At 50.9% G+C, this 13554-nt stretch overlaps 2 protein-coding genes across 4 annotated transcripts in view; one reads left to right on the top strand and one right to left on the bottom strand.

The window, feature by feature from the left end:
• Positions 1–3849, top strand: part of Rnf10 (ring finger protein 10) — a 35333-nt gene extending 31484 nt beyond the window's left edge. Inside the window, exons 15-17 of one of the 2 annotated variants that reach the window (XM_006995798.4) lie at positions 2984–3041; positions 3132–3290; positions 3557–3849. In XM_006995798.4, the coding sequence (XP_006995860.1) occupies positions 2984–3041; positions 3132–3290; positions 3557–3630 (291 nt within the window). In that variant the 3' untranslated portion in view covers positions 3631–3849. Of the gene's footprint in view, positions 1–2983; positions 3042–3131; positions 3291–3553 lie in introns of both variants that reach the window. The other variant, XM_006995797.4, reaches the window with a different exon arrangement.
• A 1844-nt stretch (positions 3850–5693) lies between these two features.
• Pop5 (POP5 ribonuclease P/MRP subunit) lies at positions 5694–7939 on the bottom strand. 2 transcript variants are annotated; one of them, XM_006995796.4, is made up of 5 exons: positions 7813–7908; positions 7598–7740; positions 6320–6469; positions 6063–6146; positions 5694–5981 (listed from the first exon to the last, which is right to left on the bottom strand). In XM_006995796.4, the coding sequence occupies exons 1-5, from the start codon at positions 7830–7832 to the stop codon at positions 5869–5871; spliced, it is 510 nt and encodes a 169-aa protein (XP_006995858.1). In that variant the 5' UTR covers positions 7833–7908; the 3' UTR covers positions 5694–5868. The 2 variants fall into 2 exon arrangements, with proteins under 2 accessions (XP_006995858.1, XP_076416500.1); XM_076560385.1 differs by lacking the exon at positions 7598–7740 and having other exon boundaries at positions 7813–7939.
• Positions 7940–13554: the final 5615 nt, after the last annotated feature.

Genomic DNA, 13554 nt, shown 5'->3' with positions numbered 1-13554 from the left:
AATTTGTCATTGTTGAGAATCCAAGTTTTAATTACTTAAGATCATTAGAGTCTTAGAAAGTAGATAGTGTCTTAGGTGAGGGCTGCATCAGTGCATTTCAGCTGGTTCTAGGACCTTAGATGTAGGTAGTGTTTATATAATGTAGAATGGATCCTCTACATCTTGAGAGGGAAAGGTCATCCTGGTTACCCTGTAACTAGGCACAGCCACATCCTTGGTGGTCTGTAGGGAGGACAACAACAGGCAAACACTTGGTGTATCTGTGCTCAGAGAACTGACAGGTGGGTGGACAGCTTCACAGGTACCTATAGAGGAAGCCAGAGCTTAGAATCTTGAATAGTTCTTTAGTCTAGATCAGCAGTTCTCAACCTGGGGATCACATGTCAGATATTTACATTACAATCCCTAACAGCAAAATTACAGTTATGAAGTAGCAACACAAATAACGTTATGGTTGGGAGTCACCACAGCATGAGGAACTGTTAAAGGGTCGAAGCATTAGGAAGGCTGAAAACCGCTGGTCTAGATGCTTCTCAGCTTACAGTGAGGTTACATCTGATAAACTGCAAAGTTGAAAATAAATTGGAAAGTAAGTAAAAAATAAATCTGATGGTGAATGCCTCGGGTCATTGACTGCTGCACCAGAGGTAAAGAGGAGGATGGTTATGAGTACACTCTTGAAAGGAAAAGAGATGGAGACTGTCTACTTGATAATGGATAGTTTGTGCTGAGGCATAAACGAGAATTCAGCGTTGGTGTGGGGAGGCAGACCAGACGGGGGGCTTGAATTTGTATTTTCCTACCATGGCCTCTTTGGTACTGGGATTGTAGGCATGTGCTTCATTTTATATGCTTGCTTTAGATAAGGTCTGCTTTAAACTAGCTGTGTAGCAAGAGTGACCTTGAGTCCTCCTGCCTCAGCCCCTTGCCGAGGTTTCAGGGTGTACTCGTGTGCAGCTAAGTTGTTGGAACCTGTTTTACTGACTTATTGCTTCTCTTCCTCCCAGTCGTATACTTGTGAAAAGTTGAAAGAATAGTATCGTGAACATTGTATTTTACCTGGGTTCACAAATTCTTACTGTTTTTGCTTTTCTTTTCCCCACTCTCTTCCCATGGTTGTAGGTTTTTGTTGTTTGAAAAAGGTCTCACACAGGCGTGCAGGCTAATCTGCAACTCAGAGTGTAGCTCAGGTTATCCCCTCAGTCTCTGGGTGATCCTGAGGCAGGACGCTTTCTCTTTTTCTGTGTAGAGTTGCAGACATCACAATGACAGCTCACTCCATACCTAGAGGGGCATGTTGAGGACTGTACTATTTTCTCTGAACCACCACCGTCACATCTAGTAAAGGCAGTTGCTACTGTGTTGAATACCCAGGGTATTGCTCTCTCCCCACTTGTCCCATTGTCCTTGATCATTCTCAGTTCAGGATGCTCTCCGAGATTCCTTATAGCTGTTTAGAGTCTGCAGCCTCTTTGGGGCCACAACACTTCATGTTCCCCTTGAATGGATGGTTTTGAAACTTCCAGGCCAGTTGTATAGCTTTGCCATGTAGCTCAGGCTGGCTTTGGACTTGGAATCGTCAGGCCTTGGGCTTCTGAGTGCTGGCATTGCAGTTGGGCACCACCACTCCTGGCCTGTAGTTTGGATTTATCCACTTGTTTCCTCATGACTAGTTTCAGATTAAACACCTAAATATTCCTTGGAGAATAAATATTGGTGATGCATTGAATTGTCTTTTAAAAATGAAGAGTCCAGCCCTGGGTTTGAACCCCAGCACCATTTTTTTTTTTTAAAAAGGTGGAATTAGATGTCATAATATTCAGAGTTAACAATTACAGGACTCTCGAAGAGATAAAGGGGTTTAAGTGCATGCCTGAAATCCCAGCACTTAGGAAGACATATCAGGAAGTCAGGACCAGCCTGAGGTACAGAAAGATCACCCAGGGAAACCAATACCTGTCAGCACAGCACAACTCATCATGAATGTTCCTGTCACATTTTGGGACACAAGTTTGAGCATAAGGCAGGCTAGCTTGAATCCTGTGCCAGATCTGGGTGGGGTAGAAAGATCTTTGTATGTTTCAATGTGCAGAAGCCCATGCCTATAATCCCAGCACAAGTTCCAGTCCAGCCCAGGCTACAAAACCAAGAAGGAACAAATCCTGGTAGGAGCTGCAGGGCAACTTGGCAGATGAGCATATAGTGACCACAGATAGAGAGCTGGCCTTACCATGAAACGAAGACAGTTCCTTAAGGGACTGTTGGGACGGGTCTGTGGCTGCATCTGAACATCTAAACGGTGATGATTGAGGAGGAGGTATTTGGAAAGTAACAGTAAAGGCACTGTTGGGCTGTTAGAGCAGGAGGCTGGGTTATCAGCATGGGTTCTTTACATTAGAAGGTAGGCTGGGCATGATAGCAAAAGCCTTTACTCCCAGTAGAGGCAGACAGATTTACATCCAGGGCTATAGGCTATGTAGGAAGACCTGCATCCCCAGCCTCAAAAGAAAGGGGGAAGGTACTGTATATGCTGCTACTTACTGTAAATTTTGTTTTTAATTATTTTCTGTTTTTTGAGATAGAATCTCTATGCTCCATACTAGCTTTAAACTCATATAGTCCTGACTGGTTTTGAATTGTAGGTAATCCTCCTGCCTCAGCCACCCAAATACTGGGGTTATAGGTGTAAACCACCATACCAGCTCAGGTGTGCTTAGGTGCCTCAAGAGGGGCCGTAAAGTACATCAGACAAAGTATTCCTAACTTAAGACAGAATCTCTTGTTCTTAGTATTAGAATCCTGGGTATTCTTCGCCTGTTTCCTAAGGAGTAAAGTCCCCTGGGGCCGTCCCTTGGGGCACACTGCTGTCTCATTAGCTGCAGCAGAAAAGAGACTAGAGAGGGGCTTGTGGAGGTGACGCTGGGAAAAGACATTCATTGGTCAGAAAAAAGCTTATGTTCTTCCTTTTGTCCCCACTTGGCAGATGCTGAGGGTTGGGAAAGCAAAAGCAGACGTGTGGCCCAAAACTGCTCCAAAGAAAGGTGAGAACCAGGCAGGAGAGGGCAGGTGTGTGTGGACCAGCCCCTCTCCATAAAAGCTCTAGAACTGGAACGTTTTTGTTTTTCTTTCAGACGAGAATAGCTTGGTTCCTCCTGCCCCTGTGGACAGCGATGGAGAGAGTGACAACTCTGACCGTGTTCCTGTGCCCAGTTTCCAAAATTCCTTCAGCCAAGCTATTGAAGCAGCCTTCATGAAATTGGACACACCAGCTACTTCAGACCCCCTCTCTGGTAAGGGCGGGAAACTCCCTCAGCACTGGGCTCAGGCTTAGCCACATAGGCCGCTCTTCCTGCCGGGACTGGTGCAGGTAGCAGCGATTGAGGCTTGGGTCTCTTTCCTGTAAGACAACAAGGGCTCCTGACCCTGGGCCATCTCTCCAGCCCCCACACGAGGGTGGTGTTGACGGTGACCTCAGTGCCCACCTGACAGCCCTGCTGATGAGGGAGGCAGGGACGGGGTGGCGGTGTGAGCTAAGGTGGCTGTTTTCCCGCAGAAGACAGAGGAGGAAAGAAACGGAAGAAGCAGAAACAGAAGCTCCTGTTCAGCACCTCGGTCGTCCACACCAAGTGACACTACTCGCCCAGGCACCGCCTCCTCCATCTGGTTTCTTTCCTCGGCTTTTGTTTTGCTGCTGTAATTTTTAAGTATTTGAGTTTGAACAGATTGATTAGCTTGGGGCAGGGGGGAGGGGGTTTCCACAATGTGAGGGGGAACCAAGAAAATTTTAAATACAGTGTATTTTCCAGCTTCCCGTCTTTACACCAAAATAAAGTATTGACAGTCACAAGAGACGCCTTCCTGCCAAGCTTAGTTCATCTGCAGGCTAGTCTTTGATTCAGATATGCATTTTCTCAACCCAGAGTTAGCTTGAGTAGTCTCCTCAGTGTCCTTTGGAGCAGGCCAAACCAGTGATACAGCATTGCTGTGCGGTCCTGTTTGGGCTTCCTGACTTGCAGGCACAATTCTGTCTGTGGTTGGTTAAAATGGTTGAATCTTTCCTACCTGTTAAGTTCTCCTTGTCAAAGATCCAGAGGACTAGGAGTAAGCAGAGTTAGGATATCCAGTTTAATGCCTAGGCTTAGGGAACCACTGTGAGCTCCAGGCTGGATGGCTGCAGTAGAAAAAGGCCAACCAAAAGAATTGGAAGGTTTCCTCTGGTAAGGGGCTGCCATGGCCAGACCTCAGCTGGCAGCTAGCCCTGGGGTAACTTATCCTCGGCACTGAGATAGTGAGGGAGGGTTTTGTGTTGATCCTTGTTAAGAAAAGCTTTATAACCTTCACCAAGAAAGCTCTGGGCCCTGTCACACCTCCTAATGGCTTTCAAGACTATGTATGGGTATTTTGCCTGCAGGCATGTCTGTGTTGGATCCCCTGAAACTGGAGTTACCTTATATTTGTTTGTGGCACATGTATGTGTTGGGAATTGAACTCAGGTCCTCTGGAAGAAGACCACTGCTCTCAACCTCTGAGCCATCATTCCAGCTCTTAACCCTAAGCTTCCTTTACTGACAGTGGTTTAGTGGAGGCATAAAGGGTGTCTTAGATAGATTTCTATTGCTGTAAAGAGACATCATGAATGACCAAGACAGCTCTTATAAAGGAAAACCTTTAACTGGGGCTGGCTTAGTTTCAGAGGTTCAGTCCATTATTTATCTTCATGGCAAGAAGCATGGCGGCGTGCAGGCAGACATGATGCTGGAGAAGGAGCTGAGAATTAATTCTACATCTTGATCCGTGGGCAACAGAAGCAACTGTTGAGCTACACTGGGCATAGCTTGAGCATAGGAGACCTCAAAGCCCGCCCCAACAGTGACACACTTCCTCCAACAAGGTCACAACTCAATAGTGCCACTCCCTATGGGCCAAGCATTCAAACACATGAGTTTATGGGGGCCATACCTATTCAAACACCATAAAGGGTGAGTCCGCAACCATTATGGGAAGCATGGCAGCAGACAGGCAGGCATGGAGCTAGAGACGTAGCTGGCAGCTCACATCTCATCCATTAGCAGGAGGCAGAGAGCTGACTGGGAATGGAGTGAGCTTTTGAAATACTCCCATAGCACGGCTCCTCCAAAGCCACACCTCCCAGTCCTTCCCAAATAGTCCAACCACCTGGGAACCCAAGTAGATATATGGGAGCCGTTCTCATTCAGACCAGGGTGACATTCCTGCCTCCCTGGGGCCAGCTGAAGGCTGCATTTCTTACCGAGTGCGCTGTGCAACGGTCAGGTGGGTATCCTGGTGTTTGTAGTCCTAGGATACAGTACTGAACTGACTCTAAATTATGCAAGTGTAGTTGGTTATTCACTGATATTTCTGCTTCACAGGCATTTACCCCACCCCCAACACTTTCCCTGTGTAGTCCTGGCTGTTCTGGAACTCATTCTGTAGGCCAGGCTGGCCTCAAAACTCAGAGATGTACCTGCCTCTGCCTCCCTGGTGCTGGGATTAAAGGAGTGCACCACCACGTATGGGTTTGCATGAGTTCTTTTAAGGGTCTAGGAATATTTAAAATTCATCTAGTACACGCAGGGAGCACACTTAAGACCAGTGTGATAGAGGACAGAGACCTGGCCAAGCATGAACTATATAGTTCATTTTGTACTTCTTGTGGTTTAGGAATGTTGCTCTGGAAGCCAAGAATATTTATTCTACCCACTCAGTTCAGCAGTTACATGTAGAAGAGCTGTGCAGAGCCTTCAGGACCATGGGTGGTGAAGGCAGCAAGCCCTCCACTTCGAGATGGTCACCTGGCTCTGGTTGGTGGTCAGTTTGGAGAATCCCGCAAGTGGCCTGGAAACAGGGTCACTCTGCTGCTTCCATGGCCTCCTCACCAACACTGTCTGAAAGCTCTTCGGCTGGCTCTTTGTCCAGTAGGCAGCTTCTGGAGACAGACTTCTTAATGGCTGCCCGTTCCCCTAGAGGAAAGAGAGACATCCTCGGGCAGCAGCCTACCCACCGGCCTCAGCCACTGCTCACACCGGCCGGCTGCTGCTTACCTTCGTCAGTGCAGTTCTGCAGCAAGATCAACAGCTGTCTCCGGTTGTACTGAATCAGGAACTTCTGACAGGTTCTGATTGTACCTGGCACGGGAGAGAGCTGCTGTGGACAACAGCTTGTGGGGAGGGGTGGGTGGGAGGAGCATCTTGTTCTCGGTGGGACAGCAGGAAGACCACCCACCTGCCAGGACTAAGGGCTGAACCAGTGACTCCATGAAAACAGCCACCGTATACACACAGGCTCCCACCACTCTTACCTCCCACGTGCAGTGTGTTGAAAAAGCACGGGTAACGGTGTCCTTTGCTCTCCAAATGCGTGATGAAAGGAAGAGCTGACCACACGAGCTGGTAGAAGTCCTTTCGGCATCGAAGCAGCACTACCCCAGTGTAGGCATTGAGGTATCGGACTACAGTAGGGAGGGGAAATTGGAAAACTTGCCATTCACAGAATTAAAAACAGGGAAAACCCTAATATGTGCCAGCGCCTGTTCTAGACCAGTGTCATGGGGTGTGTGTGTGCAGCACTGAGTAAGTGTTTAATTTTTAAATTTTGTGATGTTTTGCCTGCATGTATGTATATGCACCGAGTGTGTATGCTGGGTGTCATCCTCTGGGACTGCAGTTAGACAGTCGCCATGTGGTGCTAAGAATGGAATCCTGGTCCTCTGAAAGAGCCACAAGTACTCTTAACCGCTGAGTCCTCTCCAGCTCCACCAGCCCCCCTAAAAAACATTCTTGAAAGGTTTTGTTATTCCTTTGAAACAGTCCTGTTATGTCATCCTGGCTGGTTTGGAACCTGTCTCTGCCTCTCAAGTGCTACGGTGCCCAGCTTGAAAGGAAATTTTAGGATAAACCTCCCAGTGTCAAGTCACTGACTACTCAGGTCAATAAATGGAGAGAGAAGCTCCACCATTAAGGCAGCAAGGAAATAATCCTTTCCGGGAAATAGGTGTGTCATTAAATCCTTTCCGGGAAATAGGTGTGTCATTAAAGCCGGGTTCTGTGGGCCCCTCTTAGCGTAGTCTCACCAAAGCAAGAGAGCTTTGTTTATGTGGGTTTAATTCTGCAGAATTCAAGTTTAAGCTTACGGTAAAAGGCGCTAAAATGTGGCACAGGGAGGAAAAAAAAGGCTTTCGAGTTCGCCCGCCTTCCCATGTGAGAGTTACTGTGCACTACCATCAGAGGCGCTTTAAACTTGGACATTTTAAAAAGTGCTAACACAACCGGTCAAATCCTAGCTCTCACGAGCAATTCTCAAAAGATACCTTCACTCAGCCTAGGAACTTCAACACCCATCTCCCACTAATACGTCGGACAGTAAACGTACCATCACCACCACCACCACCACACACACGGTGCTGGCTATGAACTTTCTGCCTTGTGACGCTGGGCAAGTGCTCTCCGGCTGCGCGATCGCCAGCGTTTGCTCAGTTTTGGACTCGCCCCACTCTGTGGCTCAGGGGCTCACAGGCTTTTCCAGCATCCTCCAATATCGCACAAACGGCGCCCGAGCCGCCGCGCCCCCCACCCGGTACCTGCAAAGCCCACGGAGCAGGCGGCGGCGCCGAAGGTCCCGTGCACCCGGGCGATCGTGTCGCGGACGAGGCCGCCCAGCACGCGGTCGTCCAGGCTCAGGCGGCAGCGCGCGTCCTCCGACACCAGCTCGCACAGAAGGTACCTGCGGCGGACGGACGGCAGCGGTGAGCGCGGCCCCGGCCCGCCGCCGGGGCGCGTGGAGGGCGCAGCTTACCTGTGCTTGAACCGCACCATGGCGTCCGCACCGGATGCGGCAGGGAGGCGGGACTGGGCCCGACAGGCCGAGCGCCCTGCCAATCTCCACGCTCCGCCTCCCTCCCGCGGAGGGTGTAAGAGCGCATGCGTCCGCCTAGGCCGGACCCGGGGGTTCGCACTGAAGAGCGGGGTGAGCTTGTATTTCCCCAACGTTGGGCGGCCAACTTTTGAGGCCAGCCCTGCACTTAAAGCCCGAGAATGTCGCGGGAATTGGGGGCTTTAAAGGAATCAGAGCAGATGTTTTTCCATACAGCCAAATACGCTCCTTCTTTTAGGGACTCTGGACAGTTTTGTGGAGGTCTTGGTTTGCAAAGCAATATAGTATTTTCCCTTCCTTCTTTTCTTTCTTTGTCTCACGTTTCCCAAGCTAACCTCAGACTGGCTATGTAGCCAAGGATGACCCCGAATTTTTGATCCGCCTGCCTCTTCCTACCAAGCCCTGGAGTTATCAGCGTGTGCCATCACACCGAGACCCGTTGTTTTCTGTTAGAAATAGGGATTATGAGCCCAGGACAGCCAAGGCTACACAGAGAAACCAAAATAAGGGGGAGGAGGGGGTATATTATTCATTTGAATCTGTGTGTGTGTGTGAAACAGGGTCTCACGCTACCTCAGGCTGGCATAGAGCCTGAAGCTTCTTTCCCCCCTCACAGGGCTGGGATTACCGGGGTACACCACCATGATTGGTTCACTTTGCTTATCTTGTACGTAAAGCTCATATTCTTTTTGTTGTTCTTTGAGACAGAGTTTTTCTGTGTAGCCTTGGCTGTCCTGGCTCTCACTCTGTAGACCAGGCTGGCCTCGAACTCACAGAGATCCACCTGCCTCTGCCTCCCGAGTGCTGGGAGTAAAGGCGTGCGCCACCACCGCCCGGCTAGGCTGGAGTTCTGAGAGTTGATTCTCCTTCTACCATGTGGATCCCTCCCGGGGGTCAGATCGGCAGCCAGCGCTCTCACCTCTTTACGACCTGGGTTATCCGTACATCCATCACGGCCTCGCCTGGACGGATGTGGTAACATTAAAGCAAGAGCTCTTTCACAGCTGACTGTCTGCAAGATCCGGGATAAATTCCCAATCTTCCCACCGCCCACAGGTGTGGGAGACCGAAGATCTCTTCTTTGCACGCCGCAACCACCAAGGATTCAGAGCCGCCGTCGCCAGCGTCCTCCTCAGCCGGTAGGGGGTGCCAGAGACCCACAGTGTGCCGGGGCTCACCCCAGCCTCTGCCTCCCTAAAAATAGCATCCCTTACTCTTCCTGGTATCTCAATCCTAACCCTGCGCCCATTTCATAGATGCGGTTCAGGCCCAGGCCAGTGTCACCTGCCTAACGCGGAACAGACCCAGCATTCAACCTTGGAGGAGGCATTCGTCTCCAAAGTCCCTGCTCTGGTGCGCTCCGGTCCAATCCTGTGCTCACTTAGTGTAACATAACCACAGACGTGGGTTCGGATCCCCAGTCTTCGTACGCTGGCCGCGTGCTGTCGGGGAGGACACCAAGTCCCCAAGCTCTGCTTCCCGCCTCCAGTTCCCATTATGGGATTTATTAGGGTAGAGGTGTAGGTGGGGTTCCCTGGCACGGGCCGGCGCGGGGAGCGCCTGGTGAACTAGTGAACGGTGATGAATGGCTGGCACGAGGAGAACACACCCTGATCCGGGCCCGCCGGGACGGTGCGTGCGGGCCAGACGCCCCCGGTGGGCCGCCGCCGGCGCAGCCTCTCCCGGTGGTAATTAGCCCCCTCTCTCGGATCCGCCAGCCGCTAATTACACGTCTCCTAATGAGGCCGGCGGCTGTTTGCAATCACCCGGGTCCCCGCCGCGCGGGGGCGGGAGTCGTGGGCCAGCGTCAGGCGGAGGAAGGGGCTGAGGCTTAGGGAGGCGGACGCTCGCACGCAGGCATGACTCACGCAGGGATGGAGCCTAATCCCGGCTGAGCCCAACCAAACCTGTGCGCTGAGCCCATTCATCGCCCGCCGCCGGCATCCATCCGTAGGGGGGCTGGCGCTATTATCACAGCGGTTCTGGAAAAGACCGGCCCGAAACCAGGTCGTCACATGGCCAGATGTGCGTGGATCGGATCAGGGTGGCTGGAGCTTCGGTTCCCTCCCTTTCGGGTCTGAGGGTTCCCGCTCCCAAATGGGCCCTTTAGATCATCAACCACAGGCGGGACCGAAGGTTAGCCCCAGCCACGCGTTTTAAAAGCCTGTTTGGAAACCACTCCCCTAACCCGTTAACCAGACTGGAAGTTTGGAGAATTCCGTGGCCAGTGGTTGGGGTAGTTGCCAAACTGATGGCTAGGGGTCGGTTGAGATGGTTTAGTGGGAAATAGCTTGCTGCCAGGCCTGAATACCCGAGTCGGATCCCGGGAACTCACACAGTGGAAGTCCTGGGATGGACTCCCGAAAGGTGTCCTCTGACCCCCACATGCGTACACGGGCCTCCCCCTAAATAAATTTTAAAATTGCACAGGTGGAGGCGGCAGGAGGCAGCAGCTGCAAAGGGGTGTGTGTGTGTGTGCGCGCGCACGCGTGCATGCCTTCCCCGAGCCTTTGCCCACTCTCTTCTTTGAGACAGGGTCTCAGTGTGTGCCCCTGGCTGGCCAGGAACGCACTATGTAGATCACATTATCCTCAAACTCACAGAGGTCCACCTGGCTCTGCCTCCTGAGTGCTGGGATTAAAGGCAGGCACAAGGAGGCTCGGCTTTAGGGTGCTTTTGTTTTTGAGGTGCTGGGGAATGCATTGTGGGTGCTAGGCAAGTGCTGTGTTGCCAGGGTACATCCCCAGCCCCGGTGTTACTCTCGGGTGCTTTTGGCATCGCAGGAGTCTCTTTTAGAGTCTAGATGCAGCCATGGAGGATGGTGGCTGAGGAGACTTGAACCTGCTTGGCAGTTTCTACAGCACCACTGCTTCCTGTCTCCAAGCCTATCAACCAATTTCCAGAATTAAATAATGAATGAATGAATGAATAACCTGGTATGGGGACAGTTTAGTTTCTGTTTGCTTGGCCAGGAGGGGCCTGAGGAACCAGTTCTCACTGCCGTATGGACATCATTCCCAGTTGTTGGCTTTGGGGATGAGTCACTCCCCAAATTAATATAAAGTCCCAAGTGCAATCCTCTTTCATTTAGCTTTCTCCACTAGGAATTTATACCACGGATTTTTTTTTTTTTTTAAGTGTTTGATTGTTTTGCCTGCGTGTGTAATCTGAGCACCACATGCAGGCAGTATTTTGGGAAGCCAGAAGAGGGAGTCAGTTCCATCAGTTCCCCTGGAACTGGAGTTACAGATGGTTGTGAGCCACCGTGTAGGTGCTGGGAACAGAACCAGGATGCTCTGGAAGAGCTGCCTGTGGTCTGACCTGCTGAGCAGTCTCTCCAACCTCCACACGGTAACTGTTATGCTCATTTGACCTGATATTGGAAAGACTCGGGGTGTGTGTGTGTGTGTGTGTGTGTGTGAAAGATTGGACAGCCATGGGCCAGGGGATATGTTCTAAATACTTGGCACAGGTTGAGTTACTTAACCATCACAGCCACCTTATGAGGTATAATTAATGATGTTATTAACTTGGTGTTATTAATCCTATTTTACAAATGAGGTTGAAGTCAAGGAAACAGTAACTTGCCCACCTGCAGGCAGGCAGGGCTCAGGAGCAACATTTGATCCAGATAGTCCGGAGGAAGTTGTGTGGTTTTTTTTTTTTTTTCCCCTAGACAGGGTTTCTCTGTGTAGCTTTGCGCCTTTTCCTGGAACTCACTTGGTAGTCCGGGCTGGCCTCGAACTCACAGAGATCCGCCTGCCTCTGCCTCTGCCTCCCGAGTGCTGGGATTAAAGGCGGGCGCCACCACCACCTGGCCTGGAGGAAGTTTTTGTTTGTTGTTGTTTTTGTTTTTTTGAGACAGGGTTTCTCTGTGTAGTTTTGGCAGGCACTGGAACTCGCTCTGTAGACCAGGCTGGCCTGAAACTCACAGAGATCGGCCTGGCTCTGCCTCCCGAGTGCTGGGACTAAAGGCGTGCGCCACCACCGCCTGGCTCTCTGGAGGAAATTTTTGTTTGTTTGTCTGTGTTTTAAGGGAGCAGTTGAAACAAGGTCTCGTTGAACAGCCCTGGATGGCCCTGACCTTGGGGTTAGGCTGTCCTCCACCTGCCTACTTCTGTCTCCCCAGTGCTAGGACCAAAGGCCCTGTACGGGCATATCCAGCTCCAGATAGTGTATGTAACTACAACCCATATAGCTTTTCTGTCTTTATTTGCATGGGAAATTTCCAGAAGGTGACACAGGAAGCTGTTGATGGTGGCTGCCTCTGGGGAGAGAAATTAGAAGTGTTAAGTAGGAAGAGAGATTCACTTTTTATCCTGTGATTTTTTTTTTTTTTAAGAGGCTCCTGTAGCCCAGGCTGTCCTTGACTTACTATGCAGCCCAGGACGGTGTTGATCTTCCTGCCTTGACCTGAGTGGAGGGATCACAGGTGGATGACACCACACTTCGTTTCATGCAGGGCTGGGGATTAAACCCAGGCTTCCTGCACACGAGCCTAGAACCCTGCCAAGTGAGCTACACGCCCCCCAACGCCCCCATGGTTTGAAACAGGGTCTCACTTTGTAGCTCAGGCTGGCCTTCGATTGTTTTACTACAGTGACGCATTACATAGCCCTGGCGGCTCTGGAACTCCTCAAATGAGCTGGAATGATCCTTCCTGCTTCTCACTAGGATTACAAATAGGAGCGCCATTGCCCTCAGCTCCCATGTGGCCTTCTGTACCATTTTATCCTGATGTTGGGCACTGTCTGGTCATCAACCCCCACTCCTGTTAAAATCCTAACCTTGCCGTGGTGTGAGGGGTGAGGCACTTTGGAGGGGACTGGGAAACGATTAAGTTATGAGGTTGGAATCCTCATGAATGGAAATAGTGTCCCTATGAGAGGAACCCCAGAAAGCTCTCTCACCCTTCCTGCCATGCGCAGGACACCCCAAGGAGACAACTCTGTATAAACCAGGAAGTGGGTCTTAATCAGACACCAAGTGTGGACTTTGCCAGAATTGTGAACAAAGAAATGTTCGTTGTTTAAACCACACGGTGGTGTTTTGTCGCAACAGTCTGAGCAGATGACTAGACACATGCATAGGTTGGTTTCATAAGTTAAAGAAGTTACGGGACCCAGTCCTCCCAAGTATATTATTACTAACATTCACCCCAGCTGAGGGAATAGGGCTGAGCCCACCGAAGTGATCTGACTGGTTTGGCAGAGGGAATGCTGGGATTAGAGATGAGCCCAGACCCCCGCTGGTCCCTTCCCTGAATCTCCCTTTCTTCTTGATGATGATTAGATGGTTTCTGTCAGTCCTGAGAAGGCTCATCATCGCATCTTTTCTGAGTGTTGTAAGCTCAGAGCAGCCTTTTGAGACCCGCAGGTCCAGCCTGCTCCTGTTCTGCCTCCAAAGGGCAGGGCCGGTCACGGTGCTCCAGACCCCAGCAGAACTTCCTCGGGATCTGTCATCTCTGCTTATCCCAGGGTGATGGCTGTGTTCAGAGCTGGACCCCCACCTCAGCTGGAGGAAGTGGCCGAGTCACAGAAGCCTGGGGTGGCCAACACCCAGGGCACGCCTGTGATGGACAGCCTCCCGGTTCGGGATGTTCCCAGCACCTTCCCACTGCTCACGCTTGGAGGGAGAAGGGCCTCAAAATAGCTGTTGCTTCCC

The sequence above is a fragment of the Peromyscus maniculatus genome, chromosome 23 (genome assembly GCF_049852395.1).
Source record: "Peromyscus maniculatus bairdii isolate BWxNUB_F1_BW_parent chromosome 23, HU_Pman_BW_mat_3.1, whole genome shotgun sequence".
Taxonomy (NCBI): domain Eukaryota; kingdom Metazoa; phylum Chordata; class Mammalia; order Rodentia; family Cricetidae; genus Peromyscus; species Peromyscus maniculatus.
This window is presented reverse-complemented; position numbering and strand designations above follow the sequence as displayed.

What these genes read in the sequence shown, in the direction of transcription:
- Pop5 (XM_006995796.4), bottom strand. Translation starts at nt 7,832, where the DNA reads ATGGTGCGGTTCAAGCACAG. An exon ending in CTGCTCCGTGGGCTTTGCAG is followed by an intron (nt 6,470 to 7,597) that starts GTACCGGGTGGG and finishes TCCCTACTGTAG; the next exon opens with TCCGATACCTCAATGCCTAC. An exon ending in CAACACACTGCACGTGGGAG is followed by an intron (nt 6,147 to 6,319) that starts GTAAGAGTGGTG and finishes CTCCCGTGCCAG; the next exon opens with GTACAATCAGAACCTGTCAG.